The 27,864-nt window shown below is 33.6% G+C and overlaps 1 protein-coding gene across 3 annotated transcripts in view; it reads left to right on the forward strand.

Moving 5' to 3' along the window:
* CHM (CHM Rab escort protein) overlaps window positions 1-27,864 on the forward strand; it is a 78,839-nt gene that overhangs the window by 16,397 nt on the left and 34,578 nt on the right. For 2 of the 3 annotated variants that reach the window (XM_067304144.1, XM_067304146.1), the window contains exons 3-8: window positions 4,497-4,569; window positions 8,553-8,677; window positions 13,131-13,506; window positions 16,015-16,131; window positions 16,805-16,925; window positions 19,570-19,795. In XM_067304144.1, the coding sequence (XP_067160245.1) occupies window positions 4,497-4,569; window positions 8,553-8,677; window positions 13,131-13,506; window positions 16,015-16,131; window positions 16,805-16,925; window positions 19,570-19,795 (1,038 nt within the window). The remainder of the gene's footprint in view (window positions 1-4,496; window positions 4,570-8,552; window positions 8,678-13,130; window positions 13,507-16,014; window positions 16,132-16,804; window positions 16,926-19,569; window positions 19,796-27,864) is intronic. The other variant, XM_067304145.1, reaches the window with a different exon arrangement.

Here is a 27,864-nt window from a genome sequence, read left to right on the forward strand (position 1 = left end):
CTCTTTTCAGAACTTGTAAAATATAATACAGCCTGTTTCTTTGTGTAGCCTTCTTTTTTGACCTTTAACTTCTGTAAAGTGAGATAGCTGTGTAAGCAGAGAAACCAGAGAAAGAATGGGATGCTTCTTAAAGCAAGTCAGTTCCTTCTGTGAAAAATAGAGGGATTGTTTAACTTTCAGTAAGGCAATTTAGGCAAAAAGTCCTAATTCAGGTATTTTTTGACCTTGTTTGAAAAAGCTATTTTTATGTTGTTTTAGGATATGAACTCATATCCAAGGTATTACAGAGTAAAACTTTCAGTCTCAACTGTCTATGATAATTGCCCTCGATCACATTCGTATCCCAGGATATAATGTAATGTAATATAAGTGACTGCCACCACTACCCCTTTTGTTGAACTGAAAGATATCAAGAGCCGTTTGCATTAAACTCTTTTTCTTTTGGAAACTAAGGAAACTGTTAGTCCACTTCTTATTGTCTAAGACGTGGTTACAAAGACAGAGAATTTCTAATAAATGTGTGAGTGTACTTAATAGATAGTACATGAAATTTTATGGGTTTGAAACAGAAGTCATTTTGTGTTCAGATCCTTAAAATCAATGTGGCAGTAACTCCCTTTGCAAAAGACAGATACTCTGATGGTAGAAGACTTCTTTCGGAAAGATCAAATGCAGGACAGACACATACAGGCAGCTCTTGCAAGCAATTGTGAAGCATCAGCAGCTTCTCTTCAGACATCACCAGCTTTGACTGTTTTACCATGGCTGTTACGACATGGCATTCAGAAGGGCAATCGTCTTAACAGACACAGTCCATGAAAGACTCTCTGCTTTTGTTTCTGTCTTACTTGCGTATCTCATGCTTTCTTAAGTGTTTGGTTTCTCAAATTGCTTTGTCTTCGAAAGGAAATACTAGATATTCTCTTGGTTCGCCTGGCTTGGAGTCTAAGAATGTTAATTAGCTGGAACCAATTTGCAATTTTGGAGTGTTCTGGAATGGGATTTGCTAATTCTTTCAAAGTATTTATAGAAAAAATGGTGTTAGCAACTGAGGAACAAAATACATAAAATAATGTAGGAGAAGATAAATTTAAGCTCTTTCCAGAGATAAAACTGTACTTGGGCTGCATTTCCAAAACTTCACAAAAACCTCTTGGGTAATTTTGCTGTTACTTCTGAACTACAAATTCAGGATTTGAAAAATCTGAACTAAAAGCAGCAGTACTTAAATTTATACGAAAATCCAAGTGATGTAAGAGAAATTTTGAGTGAATAGCATCTAGGCAACAATATATTTTAGAAAAAGAAAAAATGTTCTGTTCTATGTAACCTGATAGAAAAATGATTTTTTAACTATGCTGTTACAGCTTCAAAATGGATGCTGAAATAATAGCATATTTTCAATGCTTCATCTTCTTATCTAGGGGATAATTGAATCGTAACCCTAAAAAAAAAAAAAAACGGAGAAAATACGTATCTTTGTAGTTTGCTAGTATATCGAGAAGGGAGGAGCTTAGTTCTCAAGATTTTTGAGACTATTTTATCCATAATTATTAGACTTTGACCTTGCCTATTACTTTATGCAATTCCTTATTTTGGTACCTCTTAAGAATAATTATAATAAAAAAGATGTACTCAGTTGTAAAGGACTCCTAATTGTAAAAGTAATAGTCTGCACTTTTTCAGATTTCCCCGTCAAGATTATTGTTAAAAACTCTGCCATTCGTCATAGGATGAGATTGTATCAATAATCATATCTGGTCTTCATTCTTCCTGTAGTGTTTTCAGGTAGGAAAATTAAGCAGTTCTGATTCATCATGTAATGAAGGGTAAATAACTAACTACAAATCCTAGCCAAAAAAAAAAAAAATCTGGAAATTGATGCTTACAGAGAAGGTTAATATTAGAGGTTGTGTAGCATAATTTTGGAAAGGAGCTCGGATGCCAGAGGAGAGGAGAGACAGCTCTGATTCATTTTTCATTTGAGGAAGACTGAGTCATCTCAAAATTGATTGAGGTTCAGGATGGCATTATAGAGTGCTGTGTTGCAAAGTTTGATTCACATCAATGGTGGTTAAAACCAAAAGCAGTTTCAAAGAAAAATCCACCTGATGAACAGAGGAATGTTTGCATTATAGATGTCTGACATTTTCACAGAAAGTTACATGATTTTACTTGTGAATTAATATAGTCATTTCTCTTACTCAAAGTTTATTAAATTTAAATATTCCAAATATGCATAAATTTATATTGGTATAGGTTCAAGAAACCCAGTGCTAATTTTATGCAGGTGTTTTCTGCAATTTCTGTGATCAATGGCCTTGCTTGCTCTGACAGGCAGATTGTATTCCATATTCAAGGAAACTTGCAACTAAAGCAGCAGATTCTCTTAAAATAAATCTTGGTAGCTACATTTTTTTCAGAATTCCCAGAAGTGGCAGATAATTTATGGGTATTGGACTTTTCATTCAGTGGAATCTCAAGAAGGAACAAGAAATTAACTTGTACCATTGAATGTTTAAGCAAAGCTGGTGATTATAATTGTATAGAACTAAGATTTCTGTCGATTGTTGTTTTACAGACTGAAATCTGGCAGAATCAGGGATTCGGTAATATATTTAATTCTCACTGCATTGTTTTTTAAGTGATACCAAATACACATGTTAAATGTCTATATCATTCACATAATGAGGTAAATATTAACTCCTTTTCATAGAAGATCTGGGTTTCTGGTTGGTAACAGATCTACAGATGGATCCGTTCTGCTTAGAATGAACAAATTGCTGAATAAACGACATGGGTTTTCTTAAAGTATAGGCCCAGTCCTCCCAGATCGTGGCCTTAAACACTGTATTCTGTTCTTGAAGCCACCTTGATTCAGTAAATGCTGGGTTTTGTTGTCTTTGCAAAAGATGTCCTATTTATGTTCCTCCCTGTTGCCTTGCCATAGCTGAAAGACTTTTTTAGGTCAGTTTCTAGTCATGAACAATTAAGGATTGTTTAGCAGACATCTGTCTCTCATATGCTAAGTAAGCAACAGAGTGTAGAGGCATCACCCCCTGGTGCTGTACAGGCACTGACACTCTTAATGAAGCCTTTGTCAGTGCATATAACCCTTGTCAAAAACATCCTATCTTAAATGGTAGAATCTAACCTGAATTTAATTTCTTTTTGATCGCACTTATCTCCACGATTCAAAAATGGAGGAGGTCATGATGAGATTTTAAGTTTGTTGGATTTATCAATCTTTGCATTATTCTGTAAAACACAAAACCCATCTTCCTTCCTAAACATTTCTTTAGTGTGTGCAGTAAGATTAAATATACATTCAGTTTTTGGTATCCTTCGCTTTTCTGAAATATCAGCATAATTTAGAGAACTGAGATTTAAGTTAAATCCTGAAGTAGCTTTCTTATTTTGTAAGGACTAGTGATTTTTTTAAATGTAGTTGGTCTGTTATTTTTCCTATCACAGTTACTAAATATTTAAGATCTGATATTCATGCTAACACATGCTAATTCATTCAGCTGATGTCTAGGGAAATTTTGATAGAAAAAATTTAAAAAGGGGAAGGCAGAGACCATTTCTTTGAACAGTGTGACTGTTAATTTTCTGTGATTTTAAACAAGTAAAGTAAAATTTTCAAGGCAGAAGGTATTAAATATACACTGAAAAGTACTCAAGAAGATGTGATCATTTTGAACAAATCAGTTCCTTTGGCTCCACCTACAGTATATGCGGTTTAGAAATGATTTTGCCAGGAGATCCAAACAGTCCATAGTAAGTATAATAATTGTTCTGTCAGCAATAGATGAGTAACAGAAAGTTCATTTCTTTTTGACATAAAGGAAAAGAGAAGCGTGGATTCTGCTGTCTGGACCCAAGCTCAGTTTGCGTAAGCATCCCTACTTCATGGGGATGATTATGGGATTCCTGAACCACCAACTCCACTTCATGGAGTGCTGTTAGTTAACAAGTGGCATGTGATGTAATTATTTCATTTTTTTGTATCAGCCTCAGTCAGAAGCAGTATAGCCATGTTAATGTGACAAAACTGTTAGGTCATGCCGGGACCTGAAACACTGTAGTGTGATACAGACAAAAAAAACATACCTTCTGTACATATTTCAGTTACAGAGGTGTAGAGTCAGTCTTGGCCAAGAAGTAGTATATATCCATCCAGTACGCTTTCTCTCAGCGTTATTCATTTTACTGTCTGGATAACTAGTCTACAGATATAATGGACAGACTATAGCTCATTTGGTCAGAAATGACCAAAATCTCATCACCGTACTGTGAATGAAAATGGGAATTTTACATCTGATTAACATTTTCAAAATACGTTATTCCAACTTGCATGTTCTGCACATGTAAAATCTGTCATGGAAAATGTTTGAATGCAACCTTGTTGCTTTTTTTTTTTTTTTTTTTAATCTGAGAAAGCTATGTTTTAAGTTTTTTGTCCATTAAGTTTCATTGTTGTGTTTTCTTTGCAGGAAAAATTACTATGGCGGAAACTGGGCCAGCTTTAGCTTTTCAGGATTATTGTCCTGGATTAAAGAAAACCAGGTAAAAATTTCCCAAATTACTTCTTTTAACATTCTTTAACATGAAAGGCTATGTTGAAAAACAAAAGAGAAAGAGAGGCTACTTAGTATTCCTTGGGAACCATCTGTTGGATAAATACTGAGACTAGAGTGGAACTGCTGTATGTCTGTTATATTTTGCGTTCTTGAAAACTATCTGTTTGATGACTAAATGAGACCAGATAGCCCTATATTTGATATAATTTTTAAAAGGGCTTTTGACATATTGAGATTTATGATATGTATTTTTAAGCGTTTTGTTCTCATTTGGCTACAATTATTAATTTCATTTTATACTTTAATAGTTTGTTTCCTCTGAAGTTCTCAAAACATTTCATTGGTACAATTAGTTATGCCTCAAATAATCCTAATAACATTTCCACCTAATATTACTCCTGTTAGTTTAGAAGTAGAGAGCTTTTCAGTATACTGGTTAGGCGTAACACATGAAGTTTTACAAAAAATTTTCCAACAGAGATGAGAGTGCCAACTACATCTGCTTTGGATACATGGTAGTTCTCTATTAGACATCTAAGAAGGGAATGACAGTTCCTTGTGCAGTCTGTAAGGAAAATACATAATTTTAAAAAATAAAAATCCAGTTGATACTGGTTGTATGCATAATTTATTGCAAGAGAGATTGTCACAATGCTTTTTTCTCTTTTGGTAATTTGACAGATCAAATAGGTTTTTACTTAACAGTTTTACTGGTTGAGACTCATCCATCTATCTCAGAGTTTTGTCTCCCATACTGGTCATAGGCAGAGGGAAGAGTAAAAACTGGGCAAACAAATGGTACCCACCCAATCATTCCTTTTTTGAAAGCTGTTCCATAGCTTTGATCATCCTTGTTGCCCTTCTCTGAAACCTCTCCAGTTCCAGAGGTGATTCCAGTTCTCCCTCAGAGCTGCAGGAGACAGAATTGCATGAATTGCATGTGATACTCAACATGGGGGAAAAAAGCATGGATTAACACAGTGACATAAATGTTTTCCTGTTTTCCCTATTCTTTCTGTTCTCTATACCTTCTGTCTGTCTTTTGGGGTTCTTGCATGTATGTAGAAGCAAGTATACCATTGTTTTGCTTCCTTTCCTAGCACCTTCTTTAAATGGTAATCTGGTCTTTTCCATTTCCTTTTTCGTTATTTTCTTTGATTTTCACATTATCTCTGATGTTTGTCTCTTTTTTTTATTGTATGCTTTCAACTGAGTCTCTCTTAACTGTCAAAAAGTTAGTTATTGGATCCTCCGAGTGAAATGTGTCTTGTAACCAAGACAAAAAGGTTAATGTTGATAGTGTATATTTCCATGACCAAAGTTTGTTTAACTCATGACAGTCCACTAGAAATCTTTTGAAGAGGATACTTATTTAGGACAGCAAGCATTTGGAGTACGTTAGCAGATAGGTGTGACTAAATGCTATATTGCTGGTATTACTTATGGGAGTACTAGGAGCCTGTTGGTTCAAACAAATTGAAACTTCTTCAGTTCATCTCTCATACCTACTTATTACGTGGGGTTACCTTCTGGCATAATCAGTAGAGCTGATCTATGTCAGAAAATGTTCTGAGTGTCTGCCACTTTTAAATGCTCTGTTTAATTTCTGGCTTTCTGCTGGCTACCTTTTGACTCAAGCAGTCTTATTTATTTTTGATAAGAGAAATTGATGAAATTGGATCTCCCTTTTAATTCAGTCCTGTTTGCTTGCAAAGAGTATATACAATTCAATTATTGAATACTGAAACAGTCAAACAGGAGACAGTTTTCTTTGCTTATAGTTAGAAGTTTCTTTCCAGCCAGGTTAAACTTAGCAAATAGCCAGAAGAGATTTTGAGAAAACAGTAAAAGCTCTCTGTACCTTTTCTTTCTACTTCTGTTTTGTATCCTGCTGTGGAGAACCGTACTTACCTATCCCAGAACATCTGGTTGCCTTTTTTGTATTTATTTACCAGAGTAATCTGTCAGCCTACAAAGTTCAAACTTCTGTATGGCCAGTGTTTTAGGGAGTAGCTTCTGATATCTTACCTGTCTTGTTCCATAAACCAGCTTAAAACTTTCCTGGCATATCATTGTTGAGATGTTGCCAGTGCAATTCAAGTGTAAAAATACATAGTCTAAATTCAGTTTAAGTCTACTTAAGTAGCCATATACTTTTCAGTAAGTAGTTCTGATACTGAAATACTCTAATTAGAATAAAAATTTATTATGTGGTCCTGAGAGAGAATTGTAAGAGGAAATACATCCTACATTAAAGCTTTCTATAGCAATGAAAAAGAAGAGTCTGTCTGAAGGGATTAGATCATCCATCCAAAGTGGTAATGTTACTTCAGTTAAAGCACTGGTAGTGGCTTTTGCTGCATTTAACTTAGAAGCTGGTTAATTCCACAGCTTTTTAATATTCAGATTCCAACATTCAATAGTTTCTTTTTCACTCTGCTAGTTATTAGGACCTCTGCTGTTATCATTCTGAAGGATGATGTAAATGACAAGCATTTACAGTAAAGTCAACTTTGAATTTAACATTTCTAGTATTTTGAGGTACTGAAATGTTTAAATTCTGTGGAATCTGAGTATGAATACATGTCACATAAGTACTAGATAAATCTCAATCCCACAATTACCTGCTTTTTATCAGAATATAAATGATAATTTTAGTATGGAATTCTATTAATTTGGCCTAAAATTTTTGGAATTTGGTGTGCAGTATTTTCTTTCACTCCTTTCTATTTGCTTCATGATGTTAAACAGATCGCTTTCATTGTGCTTGGGAGACAGTGAGCTGTCAACAGCTTTGAGCTGTTGCACTGTGTTTTCAAAGTTCATAACACTTTGCACGGTTTCTTTGGAAGTGTAACTTTTGTTCTGTTTTCACTTCTTCATTTCTTTGTATCAAAGAATACAGAATTGCACTTTGTGCTCTAGGTACTGTGTAAGCTCTGCTAGAAGGTATTTTTTCCTGTGTAGACATTATGTAAAAATGCAGTCACCAAATAGATATCATCAGTGTTTCTTATGCTGTTAATATGCATATTCTTTGTTCTCTGCTTAGATTTTATCAGGACAGAATGTATCTTCAGTAGCATTTGTCATCTTCAACTTCTGTTTTTGTGGAGACCATATTTGCTTTCTTCCCTGATGCTTTTCTTGCATTTTTGCTGTAAGGCAGATGAACGTGGCAATTCTGCTATGCTTGTTATAAAGCAAGTTTTTCAGGGAAATGATTATAGTGACCAACTAAGGTTTCCTTGTGAAAAGGCAAGTTAGCTTACACATCCCTACCATTTTTGATAGTGTACAGAGAATAGAAGAAATACTCATCTTATGTTAAAAAAAAACCTGTGCATGTCCAAATGCAAAAATTCCCATTGGTTCTTAAACTTTCTGTATATTCCATCTTTCCTTAGACACAAAACCTTTTGATAATTATTAAGTCTTGGAGCACATGAAACATTATTGGCAGCTCCAATATGTAAATGAACAGAGGACCATTTGGAGTTGGCCTTCTCGAAAAAGATCATGCTACTTGAGCCTGCAGCAAGAATTCTTTTTTTTTCCCCCCTCTGAAAATTCATTATGATTTAGAGATACTTATGTAGACAGACTTATATAATACTCAGATCACACTATTTCATGATATGGTCTCCATTCAAAGAGTTTTGACTCAAAATTGGGAACTAGCCTGGCTGTGACAAACCTGAATTTTACTGTATTATATTTAAATTTCTACTAAAACTTGCATTTCATTTACTGCTGCATTTTCAAATTAATAGAGCTAGTAATGTAGTGCAAATGTTGGCATGCTACAGTGAAGTGACCAGCCCTAATTATTTTACTCTCAACTCCAAAAGTCGTAATAGAAAAAACATTAAAACTGTTAAAAGACAAATCATTTGGAAATATAGAGATTTATAGTCTAAGAACAGCTAGTGCAGTACAAATTTGCAATTTTATAATTGTTCTTTTAAGCAGAAAACTGATGTCAGTGATGAATGTGAAGACTGGAGAAAACTGATTCTTGAGAATGAAGAAGTTATTTCTCTGAACAAGACAGATAAAACTATTCAATATGTAGAGGATTTCTGTTTTAGCAAGTAAGTATAAATATGGAAATATACAAATAATTTTATATGTCACAGATAAATAATTATATTGTGCTCTTGGCTCTAAGCATTTCTCTGCCAGCACCCTGACATGCTTCATTTTGGTCTTGAAAAAGAACTAAGAATTATAAAATTCTGCAGTAAAAGCCCTTGTTCTTTTGTTGAAATCACTTGTACTTCATTGAAGGTAACTGTATAGGAAGATTTTTCCTACCCTGCCTTATCAGGTTGCAACATTCGAACATTTGTTCAGCAATTTTGTGAGCTGGCAGTTTATTTGCTTCTGAGTCAAAAGCAGAAGTGTCATATTTGGAGGTTCCGATTAGTTATGTACTACCATATTTTCAATTTTCCTAATCTCGTAAGTAAACCTCCCCTTTTTGTACATGTAAAATGAAATATGTATGCAAGAATAAGAACAAAAATGGACAGTAGTACTGTAATTATAAAACACTTAACTACACTACAACAATAAAACACTACTTCCCCTTTGTTATTTTTGTATTCAGTGTATTCAATTTATTCATTAAACAGTGCTTTCCCATGGTATTTTAGAATGAATTGGCATGGCCGACAGTTCCTGATAATGTAACAATTAACCTTCTTGGGCTGTCACCTTCTTTTTGCATTTGAAGTAAGGTGACTCAGCTCTTACTTTATGTACAAAATGCAAAAGATGTATGCTTAGTTTGAAATGCACACATTTATTTTTTGGGAAAATTGCTGCAGAAGTGGGTCAAGAGTAATATACTATCTTAGAATTAAATATGTGACTAAGCATATTTTAGTTAGGTATTCATAATGTTTGCATTAGCAGAAGTTAAGAGAAATTCCATTTTTGGTTTCTATTGTTAAATGGAAGTATGATACTTTGTTATGTATAAGCTGTACAAGAACTAAGCTTTTCAGTGTCATTATCTAAAATACTGGTATCAAGCAACATCTAAAAGTAACCTTGGTAAGCAGTAATCTCAAATAGTATGTAAGCATAATAATAATGAATGGAAATTGTGTGGACCTCAGTTGAAAACTAAATTATTTCTCTCTGTTTATTATTTTCGTATCTTATGGGTTTTGCACTGAACTGGGTATTATTCTGAATTCCTGAAAGGTTCTTTGGGATTATAGTTTAAAGTTTAACCTTGAGTCTCCTAGGTAATACCATAGGTAGCTGAATGAAACATGGACAGATATTCATATGGAAACATTTATTTCTTTTTGTGAACATCACAAATAGTAAAATAATAGAATGTAAGAAGTAGATAAATGTAATCTGAAGGTCACAGTCAGAATATTCAAAAGTTGAGTGTTGCATAGTAATGGCTGCTTGACCATACTGCAGAGAAAATGTTATGTTTGTTTTAAAACAATGTCAATATAATATTGTAATATCATTGTGATAATGAATATTGTTCAGAACCAATATTAAATTAGATTAAAAGTTTCATAGTCTCTTAACTTTGCATATAATATTCCTAGGAAGACTCTTACTGAAGAGGTGATACTGCTTCATGGCTGGCTTGAAAGAGCCCCCAGCACTAAGGGGTCACAGGTTTTTGGAAGTGAGCATTCTATCTGAATCTTTGGTTTTGCTCTGACGCTATTTTTAACTTTGTCTGGCAGTATAATGCTGTCTTCTATTTGTCACGGGAGAAAAAAAAATCACAAGGAAGAACTGCAAGACTAATAAAACTAGCAAAGAAAAAGTTTGCCAAATTGACTTGAAACTTTCTGAGAGAGTCAATTATTGTGTTTCTGACAATTTACACATTCTGGCTAGATTCTGTTGTTTTTGCTTAACTTTTATAACTCCTATGAAGTAACCATTAAACATTTATTTTGAAAGAATAAACAGCTGGGTAGCAGTATAATATACATGGTGCAAATCTGAAATGAATGGCCTTAGAACAAAGTGCATCCATCAAAAGAAAAGAATACTGTGTCTACAACAAGCTGTATTGAAAAAAGGCAAATGGCTGAAAAATAAATAGTGAACACCTGTGCTGAATAAATTAACCAGCTGGTTGGCAATTTTTCATTTGACCTATCTGAAGGGGTTGCTGTTTCAAGGCATTAGTAAGACACATTCATTTTAAGATATTCCTTTGTTAGTATCATTAATTGATGAATGGTGGAAGATAATATTCTAAATTTACACAACAATTTGTCTGCAGATGTATTATTTTTTTCTGAATTAGGAGAAGAATTGTCTGCACAAAAGTTCAATTTGAGTAATTTTTATAGACTGTTGTTACATTATTCAGGGATATTTGTTCCTATAGGAAAGATGTCATGAATTTAGATTATATATGTTTTTTAGGCTTTCATTATAAAGTGTGTAGAGCTGTGAATCATACAGATTTATGTATTCATTAAGTGGGAATTGAATTTAGTTTTAAAACATGTAAATATAACATTTCTGTTATACTGTGTTTCAAAGTGATACAGAAAAAAGACAAAAATGTATTGCAAATCCAAATTTTACTTTGATTAAAAAAAAATGTTTAAAATGAGCTTGATCTATGCAATCAGGTTGGGAGAAGGTAGGAGGAAAAACTTGCCCGGAGTTTGTGTTGTGTTTTATAAATCTTTAGACAGGCTGAAATAAAAGCTTGATTTTTAGTGATTACATTAATGACAATAGCTTTTTTAGGTCTGTTTGCACAGTGTTCCAAATTCCTAAAACAAACTCACTCCCCCTCACCCCCCCCCCAAAAAAAAATTGAATGGAGTCAGTTGTATTTTTAGCAGAGATTAATTTTTTAGAAACATTTGACATAGTACTTATCTTTGTCTTTGATATTTTACACGTATTTAATGTTTGCAGTATAAAGCAAAGAGACATAAATGAATGTACAGAAACAGGCTTCTTTCATTCATGCTTCCTTGGAGCAGTTCTGTGCTTCCCAGGGCAGCGTTTCACCCCACTCATGAGCGCTTCCCGATGGTTGTGCCCAGGCTGAACGGCTTGTACCAAACTCACTTCCTTAGTCCATGCAGGTTCCCTGAGGTCACAATGAGATAAGCAAGGAACAACTTTTAAAGGAGGCAGAATTTTTCTTCCCTTTTCTAGCTTGGACAGAAATTCCTACCCCCGCTTCCATCTCTACGGCTGCAGATATGTGAAGGACCATTTTTTATAACTGCTGAATAATTCCTTGCTGTTCAGTGAATTTTAACCGTCTTGACAGTTACTGAAATTCAATACTGTACATTTGCAGGTCACCTTTAAAATCATGGTTCATTAGTTTTCAGCTGAGATTAAATTGTTTATTCAGTGCATTAATGGCTTGTGGTGTAAAGATAAAAAGATAGTGTGAAATTATTGCTGAACTCCTTTCACTTATGACATTGATTTGATTCATCTCAGCTGGTAGTCTAAACTAAACTTCTAAGTTCAAAAGTACTAGTTTCTAAGGTAGATGTCATTGAAGTTCAAGATAAAGAGTAGATGAGATTAAAAATGGAGGTCTGCTTTTTAAGAGGAATTTTAAAGAATTGTGTCATTATGAAAAGGAAATGGACTGTATAGAATACTTATGTGTGATAATGTCCCTCCTTTTGACTGGCTGCCTTCATCATAAGCATGTTAGGAATTAATCAGAACTATGCACAGATTTACCACACTTGCAGTAAATCTAAGTTTATAAACAGTTAGTAAAGGTGAAAATACTTTAACATGATGCATGTATTCAGTTGGTAATTGGTCAGGGCTTGGTTAAACTTATGAACTCTAGTACCTTATTAAAAAATAAAAAAAGTTATGCAAGTAAACTGTTCTTTCTGGCTATTACTTGAACAGCTACTCAGATTTGTAAGATCAGAGTCTGAAAAGTAATCTTTTTAACTTAAAATTAACTTAAACTTCAGTTCAAAGTTCCATGCTTCTCTTGAAGACTTGTTATAATAGATGCAAAGTAGTCTCAGTCATACAAAGCAATTCTGTTTTCTTCAGCAAGTTTGGTTTCAAAAAATCTTGGCTTATAACTTAAATGTCTTTTTGTACTTCAATTTTAAAGGCTTTTATCCATAGGAAAAAAACAATTGAATTGCATTAATGTTTCTTTTTTAAATATTGTATTTCATAGTTTATATAGCTGTGCAATGTGTATCACCATGAGAGTTTTGTTTTTGATATTAAACTGAATCTATTTTTTGATTCTATGTAAAACAAGAACACAAAGGTTTTTTCATTCCTCCCTCCCCCCCCCCCCCAATACTTCACTTGAATTCTAGTTTTACAGTCAGAAATCCAGAGTTCTTTAGTTGGTGACACCCGATTTGACCAGGGTAAAGACATTTTAGTGATTTTTCACAGAAAAGCTTCCGATGTTTCTGTTGCTGACACTGGCTCAAAACTTTAAACAAGTTTTAAAGACAATTTTAAAGTCCTTTTTTCTTTTTCCTCCCTGCTCCCCCTTCTTCCCCTTATGTTTTTAATCAGTCAGGATTCAGCTGAAGATGTTGAGGAAGCTGGTGCTTTGTCAAAGCTGCCTGTTTTTGGAGCTGCTGGTGCTGAGGGGGCTGCTCAGGAATCAGAGAAAGAGTGCACACCTATGGAAAGCGCCTTGCCAGGGGCCGAGAGCTGGGAACCAGGAAAGGCTGCAGGCAGTGACCCAGCAAGTGCGACAGAAGGGAATGATACAGAAATAACCTCTGAGAGTGGAAGTTCGCATAATTCGGCTTTAGGCGAGTCCACTTTGGAACTGGGAAAAACAGAAGCTGCACCCTCAGAAACTTCTGCCCAAGAACCAAAGAAAATTACGTATTCCCAAATTGTTAGAGAAGGCAGAAGGTTTAATATTGATTTAGTTTCCAAGGTAGGAACTTAATGACTTTTCATACAAGTACATTTACTTTGTTTTAAATGCTGAGAATTTTTTAAATCTTAGTGTTTAGAGGACTGAAATGGTACCTCTAAGGCAAAAAATTTATTCTCTCGGGAAGTGAGCAATCAATAGTACTATTAAAACAATCAAGAGCTGTTTCATATGTGCTCTTTAATCTTTGTTTTTAACCAAAGAGACTGTAAAGCATAGCTCAGAAGTATATCCATAAAAGTAAATTTCCTGAAATTGAGAGCTGAAATAATAACTTTTAAATACTTTTTTAATGACGTCATTTTAAAATTTAAAAATATATATACTTAAACAAGGAAACTAAATGCAGATCTTTGATGTTATTAAGATGAAAAGTAATTTTCTTGTTGGACGTACTTACCTTTTTAGATAGACTTTCCTGTGATACTGTCACTCTATTAACATATAATGTGCCATTTTTAGTTCTCAGGTGACTGAAAAGCTGAATTGCAATAAATTGTATTGAAAAAAAACCAACAACCTACAGTTAGTCCATAACATAAAAGTTGAGTAAAATAACGTATTTTTATTATTGTGTTGAATTGCTACTCTTGTGTGCTTTTTAGTTAGAGGAGAACATGTATTTATCATACAGTTTAAGATTTAAAACCTATATTTTAGCTACTTAGCGGTATATGTGCATGTCCCTGAAAATTCAAGTTAAATGGATTTTTTTTATTTAATTTCTGTGCTTCAGACTATATACTGTGCAACAAAAAGGGTTTTTCCCCAAAGTTCAATGCTTAATTTTTCATTGTCTTTATGCAAAAATTTTTCAAACTTCTGAAAAATGGAAAATAACTTTTCTTGAGTAGTTTATTGAAGTCTTTGTATAGGCATTACGAAATACATTATATTGTGTTTTTTACTGTGTGTTCCAAATGTAGATACCTCTCTTATGCACCATCAGAATGATACCATGAAACCAATAGTCAGTTTATAGTGGTATAGTAGATAGTACTGTTTTGCATAGTATGCATTTTCTGTGCCACTGTCTCAAATTTTGTTACACAATGATAATTACAATGAATTCCGGAAAATTGGACAGAGGAGAAGGCATCAAAACAGGACTAGTAATTCTCATTGGTTTCTCTCTGGCACTAGGACTCTTATGGACTTTCCCATAGTGTCCTAGTCAGTGTTCCAGTCGACCTTTATCTTGAAAATTAAGCATTAATTTCCTACTAGTGGCATACTTTACAGAACTTGCAATTTTGAAATAGTGGCCAGGATTTCACATCTCCTCTGCGACCATGCAAATTCTGTTACTCAGGATAACAAGACTTGCAGAAACCACAAGTTTCTCCGATGGATCTTTGCTTTTAAATTTGGACATATGTCTTGTGTTAATAGCTACATTTCTGTCCTTCCTTTATTTCGTAGTAAATTCTTTAGCTTGTAGAAAGGGTGAAGGTAGACAGCTTATAAAGTAGCATAACAAAATATGACTAAACCTGCATACCGCTGACAAAAGACTAACTGGGGTAGTTTAAGGAATTTATATTTAGAAAATGTGACATCATCATTTCTGGTTATGAAAGAAACAACTAGTGAGGATTTACACAGACAGGGGAGGGGGACCAGGCAAAATTTAAGTAGATGTTTCAAAAGTTTGAAAGCTGGTGCAACTTTAAAAATCCAGACACATACATTGGCAGATAAAAGAGCAATTAATCCAAAGCTGATTTTAACACAGCTTGTTTCAAAGTATGCAAAACATGAGATATGAATTTGAATATAGGGGTCTTCATGGTGAAAATGGTGAATAAGAAAAGAGAGAAGGAATTTTGTGTTTGGGGATTTTTAGCAGCTTTGGCTGTGAACTTCGGCTGCTGATTTTGCAAAATGTTTTGAGGAGACAATGTTAAATATACCCATGTAAATTGGTATGCACAGTCTTTAAATGTGAATAACACTGTCCAGTGATAAACTTTGAAGAGAATAGAAAGGGAAAAGTGGCCTAGAACAATGTCGCATTGTCCTCCGAAATCTTTGAGATCCCAAATTACTTTAATAGAAGTGTTGCTACTTTTAGAAAGCAAAAGCAATACAAAGTATTTGAATTGAAAGACACCAGATTGTCTGCGGTACATTTTGGCACGCTGTAGCCCATGTAGTGGTAAAGAAGCAAGCTTATGCTCTCTCCTTTTCACTATGTGGCTGAATCCAAGATGACTCTCTCTCAAGGTATGACTCCCAAACTAATAAAATAAGATCAACGGTGGGCTGAAACCTTCTCTCCCGTGGACTGCTTTCTGGTCTCCCTCTGTCTCTGTGGTTACTTCAGTTAATTTTATTTTGAACATGATATGTCTTGATATTATTTTGCTCAGATTTTACTTCACTGTGTGTACCTGTAAATAGTTGTAGAAAATATCTTACAAAGGAATACTGTTGGAGTTACTGTTTTCTTCCAATGTAAGTGCTTTTTTCTCTTTGCTCACCATGTTATTTTTGTTTGTTGTGCAGCTGCTTTTCTCCCGAGGTCTGTTAATTGACCTTCTGATTAAGTCTAATGTTAGCAGATATGCAGAGTTTAAAAATGCCACACGAATTCTTGCCTTTCGGGAAGGAAAAGTAGAACAGGTATTGTAGAAGAATGTATTGTATGTGTTTAATCTGATCCTTTCAAAGTCAAAAAATTTGAAATTGTTTTTTATGAGAGTTTTGTAACAGTAAACTGGTATATTTACTCAAAATTTTGGTTTATTTTCATTTTTGGAATGAGATAGATTTTTTTTTTTTAACATAGATGTTAAATTTGAGTATTGCACATTATTCTAGCTGATTTCTTTTTAATCAGATAAATCATTATCATTAAATGTTTATCTCTTGTCAGATATTTAGACTATGATAGACTCAGCAGTCGAATCTTAAAGGTGCACAAGTTTTAGGTTTTCAAATCCCTTGGATAGATTTGATTTGTCTTTTTTCCTCTCCTTAAGAGAGAAGTCATTGGTCTGATAATGGCAACAGGAGATATTTGGCCCACTTAATGATGCAATTGAAACTGAGGGGAAATAATCAAAAAAGGAAAGGGGAGAAAAAGATTTTAGAATATTTTTATTATGCAAAATAATTACTATTTTAGTTATAATAGAAAATAAGAGAAATATATAAGAAAATAACTACAGTTCTAATGAAAAATAGGAACTTTAGATGTTTGTTAGGTAATCAACTATAGTCTTATTTAATGCCTTTCTCACACAGGCTATATAAAGCACCTAAGGTTATTTAAAAAAAAAAAAATTTTTTTTAGGTACCTTGTTCTAGAGCAGATGTCTTCAACAGCAGACAGCTCACTATGGTGGAAAAGAGATTGCTAATGAAATTTTTGACATTTTGTTTGGAATATGAACAACACCCTGATGAATACCAAGGTAGTGTTTCATTGAGTATTATACACCTTCTTATTTCGAGTTCATTCCATTATGCACAATTTTGATAGCTCTCCTATGTTTTCACCCTATTTATTTTTATGTATTAATTTTCAGAGTATGCTTTGACCTTTTCCTGACCTTTCACGTCAATATTAAATTCTTCTGCTTAAGCACTTGTGCTTCTAGTTCCCATAATATCATTAATTATTTACATTTTTCTTTAACAGTAAAATTATATATTATAGCAGGGCTGCAAAAAGTTTTTATCATTTTTAGGGTTTTTTTCCCCTTAGGGATTTTGTAATAGGGTGTGATGCACCTGATTTTCTTTATCTTTTTTTGGATAATACATAAATCTTATTTCACAATATGTTGCCACAAAATTAGAAATGCTGAACATGGAATTTTTAACTCTGAAAGTAAATGCAATTTAATTGTGAAGTTAAAAATGCCTCTTAATTGCAGAGGACAAGTGCCAAATGCCTTTATCAATTATTGAGTTATTTAGAGGATAGAAAATCTGAATAGGTTGGAGCCACATTATGCAAAGAATAGCGAGCATCAAGTCAAAGAGGAAAATTGGCTAATGGAAAGAAGGTGATGGAAACCTGCTCTCTGCTTTGGGTTTATGAACCTAAGGGTACAAAAAATGGAGTGATGTTCTGAGTGCTTGGACTCTAAAAGTAAACTAAGGCAAAAAATTATAAAATCTGTCAAAAGGAAATAATGAGAACAGAAGAATACTTAAACCATTACTATAGGTTTCAGACTGAAGCGTTTCAGTGCTTTTGTGGATGACAGTAGCTTGGCTAGGCAAGGCTTTCAAAAGAAGCTAGTCTTCAAAAGAAGCAATTCTTAGTTACTGATATGGGTCTGGTCACTTGAGCTTAGAGCTGCCTTGGTATTATATGACCCTTAGATTATGACCCTTAGATTATGCAGAAATGACGGAGAAAATGATTTCAAACATATGCAAGATGGAATTGGTCAATATAGTGATCTGATAAGATTAGGAAGAAGAGTCTGTGATGAACTCTAGGAAATCCTGAAGGGGAAAAACTCATTAAACTGGACTGGTTTATAGATTACAGGCAATTTTGAGGTTTACTGCTGATGGAGGAAATCGAGGTGCTCAGAGCAAGAATATAGGTGGTATTTAGAAAATTTATTAAGTAAAAAAGGAGACACCACATCAATTTTAAATCAATTCATTGATTCATCTACCTAAATGACTTCAGATTTATTTTATGTCCAGAGATAGTTAAACAGATTTTGTTCCTACATTTTTAAAGTAGCCGAGGAAGTAATTGGGAATATTTGAGTCAGGTTAGTCTAAATTAAAGACTTCAGAGTTTTAGAATTGCACCTGGTGAAATCATTGCATTCATTAGGGAGGACAGACTTTTAACAGGGAGAGTTTATGATAGTGAATTTTTTTTAAAGCTTTTTCTCTAAAAATTGGAGTTATATAAGAAGTCTAGAATGAGAAAAATTTGAGACTTTTTTTAGAAAGACAATACAATAAAAGAAAATGTAGTATATTTTATGACTTGCTGCATGGCTGTACAAAGGTAATGAAGTACATTTGTAATAAAACAGTGGTTGAATCTCAACCAGAGTATATGGCCTGATAATGCTAGTCACAGCATTGGAGGGAAGTGCTTCTGAATTACTCTTGAATTTTCATGTGACTGAAATAAGCTTAAGAATAGATTTCTAAATGGTATGAAATACATTATTGCTTAAAATAATCTTTTCCTGAAAAAGAAAATTCAAGGTATGTTAAGATAATTAAACTTACTGTAGTATTTCAGAGATGTAACAGTAACATGCAACACTTGCATTAAATGTCACCTGAAAGACTGCTGTTTTTCTGTAAATTTCAAAGTGCATCAGTAGTAATTTTAATTTAAAGAGGAAATATACTTCTTCATCCTTGTCTTCTTTTGTCTCATCTATACCTGTTTGTTGGGAAGTCAGCAATTTGAAATATTTGAAATATATATTGCCCTTCTCATCTTTGGATTAAAACACTCTGTGAATGGCTTATCTGTACATAAATATATGCTCTAACCACATAGCTATGGATTCAACAGTGCACTTTTTGAATGGATATTATGCTGAATGGATGAATATTTATGAAATTTTCAGGAATCGGCTCTACCATCCTAAGGCACGTTAAAACCAAAGAATTTTTGTCTGCCGTATGGCTGTTACTCCATATACTTTGGTAGAAAGTTAAATCTTAAACAAAAATTGTTAAATGATTGAGAAATGGATGTGGGTCAAGTCTAACTTAATAGATGAAGCCATATTTAGATGGTGCTCAGCTACTCTGTAAAACTAGATAGCCTATTCAAGTCTCATATGGAGTTCACATATACTGGATTTGTGTTATTCCAAAATATTTTAATGCGATGATATTTCTGTCTTCTGAAAAAATACACTTTGAGAGTGAATTTTTTAGCTTTCATTAAATAGAATACCAATTTTCAATGATACGTATGTTGAAGATCTGAGTAGTTTCTTCTGTGATCGCTTTTGATTTTTTTTAAATACAAAAGTATTTCTTCAAGTTGAAGCAGCTGAGAAAGTACAAATGTTAAGCTATATCATTTACCTGAATTTGCTTTTTTTTTCTCAGATTATGAGAGTAGTACATTTGCTCAATTCTTAAGAACACGGAAATTAACACCCAGCTTGCAACACTTCATTCTTCACTCTATTGCAATGGTATCAGAGACTGATTGCAGCACCCTTGAAGGTCTCCAGGCAACCAAAAAATTTCTTCAGTGCCTTGGCCGCTATGGCAATACGCCATTTTTGTTTCCTTTATATGGTCAAGGAGAGATTCCGCAATGTTTCTGCAGGTAAGCTTGACTTTTCTAATGTATATCTTCAAAAAAAGGAAATCCTTGGTAACCTAATGCTAATAGAGCAATTCCTGCTGGCAGTTGCATGTTAGTTTTTTGTTTTGTATTTTCATTGGCTATGAAATTCCCCCCCAAAATTTGCACTTTCCTAGGAGAAAAAGAAATATTTTATAGAACAATGGTGCAATTCAGCTGTTGAGATCAGGCAACTGATTTGAAGGATTTTGAATAGTATTTCATTCAGAGAAGCAGAAATATTGTAAATTATGCTAGTTGAGTACTTGGACACAATTTTCACTGTGTTCCAAATAAAACTTCTAATGGCTAGCTGTTGTGATGGCTGCCCATCTGAATAATTACTAGGAATGGATGAGAGACAATTTAATTCATAAATGGCTATCCTTTCTTAATATTGACAGATGAGACTTGGAGTGATGCTGTCCAAAAGGATGACTGTACATTTGGGTAGGCTGAGATAATTTGCCTCTTAAATCTTCCTACAGATACAGGAAGATGTATGTTGACAATTTGTGTTAATGGTTACCCCTTCATTTATAGTACTGGGTGCATGTTGTGGTGGTGTAAGAGGAGGAACAATGTTATCAGCTGTAGATACAAGTTGGCAAGATTAGAATGAAGGAAAATTCAGCAAAGAAAGTTGAAGGTTATTAATAATGATATCTGATATCTAACTTCTTAACTTTCTAAATGCATGTTTGAAATAAAAATAAGTAGTTTTGTTATGCTGTGAATTTAATATGCATATTCAATTTTATTCTTGTGTGGACTCATATACAAACAGCAGCAGTTGCAAGTGTATCTAGAGTTAGAAAGCTTTTTTGACCATCCATAGGCAAATCTTGATGGCTTTTGTGGCAATTTTTATATTTACTTTTCAGATTCAAATCCAGGTGCAAAAACTTGAATACAGAACAGATTCAGACTGGCAGTGAAAAGGACACGTGGCACAAATTTGCTTCTTTCAGAAAAGATTGGTTCATTAAAATTGGTTCATTATTAAGCAAACAAACAAAAAGACAATGCAACACTTTCACCTTTGTTATATCACAAACTGGCCCAAACTGGACAACTGATGTAAAATCATATTCTTATTCTCTAGGCGTCATTCTGTAGACCTGTATCTATAGATCACAAGCTTCCAGTACAACTTGAACAGCAATTGCATATAAGACATCCTAAAGCTGTTACACAGAGCCATGTAGAGATCGCAGCTGTACGTTCTAACATCTTAAACAACCCCATGCACACTCCACCACTTGAGCCCTAGAAAGTAATTAAAACAAAGAAAACCATTGATTCCAGGTTAAAACCACCTCCATATCGATCCCTCTACTTAAACTGTAGACATGATATATATTCTTTAGTGCAACTCCAGAGGTGTGCCAGGGGTTGCAGTTCTTGCAAAGGAGTTGTACTTTAGTCGTTTTGGGGACCATCAAGAATACTTGTGCAGGGAGTGGATAGTTTTAATTTTCAGTTGTTTCCAGCTGTTCAACTAGCTTTTAAAAGGCTGAGGGTTTTTTTATCTTTGCTTTTGCTGGCAAGCAGTCTTTCCATCTGCTCTATGTGGGTTTTTAATGTAGTAACCTGTAGATCTGCAGTAGACATTAGCTCTATTAAAAAGGAAAAGAAAAAAAAAAAAGTAGTATTGTACTGTGAGGCTATTTTGTTGTCTATGAATGATATATTCAAATATAATTCCTTGAAATATCAGTGCAAAGTCTTACTTGCTTTGTTCTTTTTTGATGGACAATTTTTTTTTTTTTTTGCATGCGTGCTGCTATTATGAGATTCTGGTTTGTAGTGTGCTGTTGGACATTCTCTTCCTGCCTTATCTGTTTGATGGTTCTATTTTTCTTCTCTATAACAACACTTGCACTACTGCTAGAAGAATGGCCTTAGCAGCTTGGGCCTATTTGGCAGTATATAGGATGGATGCAAATATATGTTGATAAAACCATTCTGGAATAATTATCATAGTTCACGGAGGGTGTCTAAAAAGTAGCTGGTTGGCACCAGTGGCTGGCCTCATCATGGAAGGTTTTGATTTGGCATTAACATTTAATGAGGACCACATGGAATTCTCCTATGTAACGTTTCAGTGTTTATATACATGGTTTACCTAATGTGTACATTATTTCATTAGACAACTAGGCATTATTCTGTACTATATTGAATAGGAGTGCTATTTGGTAACTTAATTTTTTGTCAATAGCCTTTTGTCTATATCTTAAATTATATTTATATGGAGATTTTTTAAAAATGTGGTATTATGTAATTGGGCCCAGCTAGACAATTTGTGAAGAATTGTTTTTAGGTAAATACTCTAGACACAGCCATGCGACAGGATTTGTGCTTATGGATTTTATGGAGATCTTTTGATTTTTATAGGACTACATGTGGGACTAGAGAGCTGCACGTAACCAACAGATTAATAAATCGAAAGATTATCAAAACTATTATAGAAGCACCGGTTTTGCGATATGTCTCATTAGACCTTCTTGGGTTTCAAATATATGAAAATTTTAAATTAACTTTAATGATTACAATTAGAATATTAATTATTTTCTCTGATGTAGATTCTTCTTAATATAGTTTGTTTTTCTTGCATTGTTGAAAGCACTTTCGCTTTATTTTGTTTTATAGCCAGCACAGGCAATTTCCTGATCTATAAAAGTGCTGTGTTTAAAGAGTTAGCAATATCAGTGTCTAGAAGTTTTGTAAATATTCTTATCAGAAAATCTCTCTGTGATCACAAGAATTCTTCAGATTGACTAAACTTTCTGATTATGCCTATTGGTTGCGGCATTTAAGAGGTGGTTTTTTTGTTGTTGTTAAGTTGTAAATCTTGCAAGTAGGATAAGGAGAGTGTTTTAATAGTTGAAGCAAATTACTCTGTCAAACCAAGAAGTAATTATGCTTTTAAAAAGTTTGTATTACAAAGCATTATAATAAAAATAAAATCTGGAATGTCTTTAAGTGAACCATTTAGTAGGCAATCACTTTTTTTTTTTTTTTGAGATTAGTTATAATTATTATACATGGTCTGCTTTGGGTCTCACTAAAACTAAGTGGTATCCTAAGAATACTGTTCCGACCGTATAGTAAAGTGGTAATGCCACAACCTATACATCATACCCTACAGTTTTTATCACCAGGTTATCAGAGTAAGGTGTCACCTGTTCTGTGATTTCTAACCACCGTTCTGTATTCTGTTTTAATGTAAACCTCTTAAGCGTTTCTTGCAGCCAGTTACACTGTGTGTTCTCATCAAGGCTACTGTTATAAATGGCATGCATGCATATTTATGTGAATGATTCAAAGACATTTGTAAGTCACATCCTTGCATTCTAAATGAATTCTGCATAAACAGTACAACATTTTATAACTGCTGAAGACACTTGAGTGAGTAAAAGCAGTGTTGGTTCTTTATTGGTTTAAACAGGTATGGTTTAGGAGAGAAAATTAAACTTTTATATCACTGTAATGTACCTCCCAATATGTCGAGGTACAGATGTGAGATTTCTATCTCCATAAATCGAATTCGTGATACAACGAAGGTCACTGGAAACCTCATGCTCTTCCAAGCTGACATACAGCAAAACTTTTACTGGCCTGTGTAATAGCCTCTTTTGTTTCAAACTTGTTGATATGAAACTATTGTCTTCCTTTCTAATGAAGTAGTAGTATTATGCTTAGTAATAAATAAATAAATACATCTCATTCCTAAGGAAAATCCCATCAAGCCTTTACATCGGCATAGTAAATGTAAGATACCAGAAATTCACTCAAATCTGTGCAAGGAGACTAGGGAAGTCAACACACATTTTGCAGCTTGCAGCCAACGTTTGTTGCAAATCAGTAATAGAGCTTTCATTTTCTTGAAAAAATGTCACTAAAGAGAAATTACAATTAGTCTTTATTAGACTATAAGGCAATGATGCAACATTCAGAATGTTCAGTGTATCTCTGATTTTTCTGGTTTTAGGAAAAAAAGAAAATACCCCAAATGTTTTCCTCTATAGGCGGTTAAATTTAAAACTATCAACTTTCTGTTTTTCCTTTGTAATTAGGAAAAAAAATAGATTTTACTTAAAAGTCTAAAATAGGTGTTGATCAAATATTTGGTTATTAACTCATTTATGAACTATAAGATTTAAGCTAAGTCATAGATGTCTAATTTAATGAAATGATTCTTTTCTTACAGTTTTCATACATTCTAAAAAAATTCCTCTTTTGTAACTTGTATTTCCTTTCTTTCCCGCCAGTTTTTCAGAAAAAAACAATTTGCTTTTTTATGAATCTTTTGGGGTGTGTTTGGAAGAGCTGTCTTATAAATATTGCAAGTATTTCACTTCTACTGTTCACCTCGGTGAAATATGCATCTTATTTTCAATTTTTCCTCAAGAGGAAGTCTTTCTAGAAATTGTCAGTTTTGATTCTCTTCGCCCATGACCAGTGTTGTTTAATGAGTAGGCTGAAGGATAGCTGAGAAGTCAGTTGTGTGTTGTGGCCTCAGTCACTTTTTGTGACTTCTTTCAGCACTGAATTTTTTGAAAGACTCTGCCTAGTTTCTCTTCAGTTTGGTTTTAGATTCTTTTTTCTAGATTCTTACATTGTTGCTTCCTGACCATCCAAGTGTGGACAATCTTTTTTTCCGGAGTAGTAGTGTGTTTTTTTCCTAGTTGAAGCTTTAGAGGGAGTTAGAGACTGTTTTGTAGATTATCTGTCCTCTCATAAGGATTCTGAGGGGTGGTATATCTAGTCTTTTTGTTGTTGTTGTTGTTGTTGTATTTTCTTATTAGAAGTCGTCCAAGAGTTGACAGATGTGGTTGTGGCAATTGATGCTGAGGTAGAAGAATGTCTTCTGCTGCTTTGCCATAGTAATTAGTGATTCACCAACTTTCATCTTCAGTCAGTTAATGACTAACATTTTGTATAAATAGGCTTTGAACTTGTACATCATATATGCATTTGGTGGGCAGTGTAACTTTTTTGTAGTTACAGATTCTAACTGAAATTAGTTATTTTGTGGCAGTGACAGTGGTAGTTTTGTGATGGAGGGAAGTTCTGATTAAGAGGTATCATCCCTTTCAATCCCTATATTTACAAGAAGATTAAGAATCCAGGCTGGTCTATGATAGACTGTATGACTGACTTGGAAGGTTCCTGTATATATTTCGAAAATAAATAATCAGTTTTTACCCTTACATTTGAGCTATTGTATGTTATAAATGTTGAAGGTTCAAAGGTTGTCCTAGCTACTTTAACATTGCCAGGGATGTCCCTGTTAGAATCGCTGGGAAGCTTTCAGTGTTCCCAAATCAAGATTGGACTTTAGAAAACCAGAATGTAATATGCATTTAGAATTAATAAAGAATTTGGCACAGCATCTCTTTCATTTGAATCTGTAAATGAGTACTGTCTTTCTACATGTAAGCAATATGCATAACTTTTCTGTATGTTAATTATATGTTCTGAGGTATTAATGAGAAATTCAAATAATGCTGTTAATTGCTTGTGGCTATCAGAGATGTCAGCAACTAGCCTTAAGTCTTAGGAAGTCTTTAGTTTTATGTAAGTGTGAAAGAATCACAGCTGTATCTGAGATAAGTCCTGAATTTCAAAATGTATCATTTGTGTAATTATATAGATCTCATCATTTAAAATGACTTCATTTCTTTGGACCTGAAAATATATTTTGAAATTACTGACAATACAGCTTGTCAGTATTATCAAGTCTTTTTTCAAATGCTAAATGGGAAGAGTAGTTGTCATACTGCTCTCTACTTAATTTTTTTCACTTGCATTTCAATCTGGTAATAAAACTTTTGACATAGCTGGACTTTTTACAGACAAACTTGATATGTATCTCTTCAGTTTGCTGGCAGATGAATGCAAAATGGGCAAGCGTAGTTAGCATGATTGTTTGTAAGATCAGTTGTTTGTTTTTCCCCCTAAGGAGAAACTCTTTCTTGGGATAAACATCAGGGAAGTGAGATAATCCATCATTCTGAGACCTGTTCTCTAGTGATGGATGGATAGATTGGTAAAGTAACTCAATAATCTTCATTTTTTTTCAGGTTATTCACAGATCAGTGAGCATTGTCGTTAATAAAGCTATGGAATGCTTTTGTGTCCTTGCCCACGTTATTTTTCAGGATTTGACAGGAAAAGACTTTTAATTTGTAAATAACCTTTGTGGTGAAATGCATTCTAAGTGTATGCAACTCTGAAAGTATCCTCCCATTTTAGATTTTATCGTTCTTCTCAGAAAAAGATGGTCTGTTTTTTGTTTAAAAAAACATGTTTACAAATAAGGGAGCTATTGAGGTCCTTATTATTTCACTGGCTAGAAATATAGTATTCTCCAAATGTTTATACCTCATGAAGACCTTTGACCAATTTTAGGATGTGCCATATGAAATTCACCTCTGAATCATAAGAATGTTGTCAAAGTATATAGGTTTCAGAACCCTAACAAGAATGGAAAAATTTTTGGTTTAGAAGTTGTTGGTATTACAGGGATTGGAATGTACTCCATGGTGTAGGAAAAATAAATGTAATATTACATATTAAAAAAACTGAAATTAACTACATTATCTTGCTCTTAAATCAGTCTTGCTTCATTTTACAAAAATGTCTGAAACATAAAAGTACAAAATACAAATGCTGAAATGGAGATCATATTTTAATAATTATTCTCTTTAATAAATTACAAATACTTCATTCACATTATTCTTATCTTAATTATTATTTGTATTATTTCTTAACAGTCTTGTTGAAAGACTGAATAGATTTAACATTACTCTTTGCTTGTGTAGTGATATGCAGATTCTGGCTCATATATAAAAAATAAGGGCTCAAATATGAATTTGTTGTAGCATTATTGGAAGATCTGTGATAACTACATGCATGCTTATTGAAGCAAACTGAGATGTAAATGCAGATGTAGTTTAGCAGAGTCCATTTTCATTCAACTAGAAGACAGAGAAAAGCTTCCAAAATATTGCTAAATTAATGAAATAGTCCTTGCATTTTATCAAAGGTTAAGATAACTTGAGGTTTTATGTCTTTACTGGAGGCAGAGAGCACATACATGGATTTTGTAGATGACCTAATGCTTAGCGACTAGCTTCTTCAGTTGCTTTGTGTGTCTGTGCCCTAAGGCCCTGATCTTGCAAGCTCCTTTTGAGGGCAGAGCTGTTGTATTATTGCAGGTGAAGGACCCAGTGCTAGGAACAGGTTATTCTCTTTATGAGGTCAATAGAACTTGTAGATAGGCAAGTCTCATACTTTTGCCTTCCATAGAGATTAATCTTCAGTGTGCTTTTGTAGTTAACTATAATCATATTAAAACAGAAAGCACTGAATAATCTTTTTTTCAGTTTTGTGGTAATTTCTTAGATTTCCACAATGCTTTAGCCTTAATTTCTAGAACACTTGCCAGGTAAATACTTAAAGGAGTAACGATGGATCCTCACATTACTTTCACGAAAATAATCTCTTTCTTGAGTTTAAGAGCCATTCTCTGAGATGTTAATCTGGATTCACTGAGAAGTAGTGTTAATTACAATACCCCTGAAAAATCTTGATATATTTTTTCCATTTAATGATCCAGTATTAAGCAACTTTTCCTTGAAATTCTGTTAAATTCTTCTTAAAGTTGAAATAAATAACTACTCTGCTATTGCTTCAATCTGGTTGAAATGTATTATTCATTCTTCAGTTCATTTCAGATCTTTTCCCAAAACTCAGTCCAGGGGGGCACAATACAACTTTAATAATGCAAATTAATTTTCCAGTAATTTCTGCTCTGAAGTCTGTTTTTAGATAGTTTTGAAAACTGAGATGTAAATATATTGAGTAAATTGATAGAAGAATTTATCATTCTTTATAAATGCTGTATTTAAGAAGGCTGAATCCCAGACTGTAAGAAGACAATCTCCTATTCTGCTTCTGGAAAGAGTAGTTGTGTTCAAGAGAAATTAAAAAAAAAAAAAATTTAGATTTGTGTCAAATTTTATTTGGTGAGCAGAGCTGTT

This window comes from Apteryx mantelli, chromosome 13 (assembly GCF_036417845.1).
Source record: "Apteryx mantelli isolate bAptMan1 chromosome 13, bAptMan1.hap1, whole genome shotgun sequence".
Taxonomy (NCBI): Eukaryota; Metazoa; Chordata; class Aves; order Apterygiformes; family Apterygidae; genus Apteryx; species Apteryx mantelli.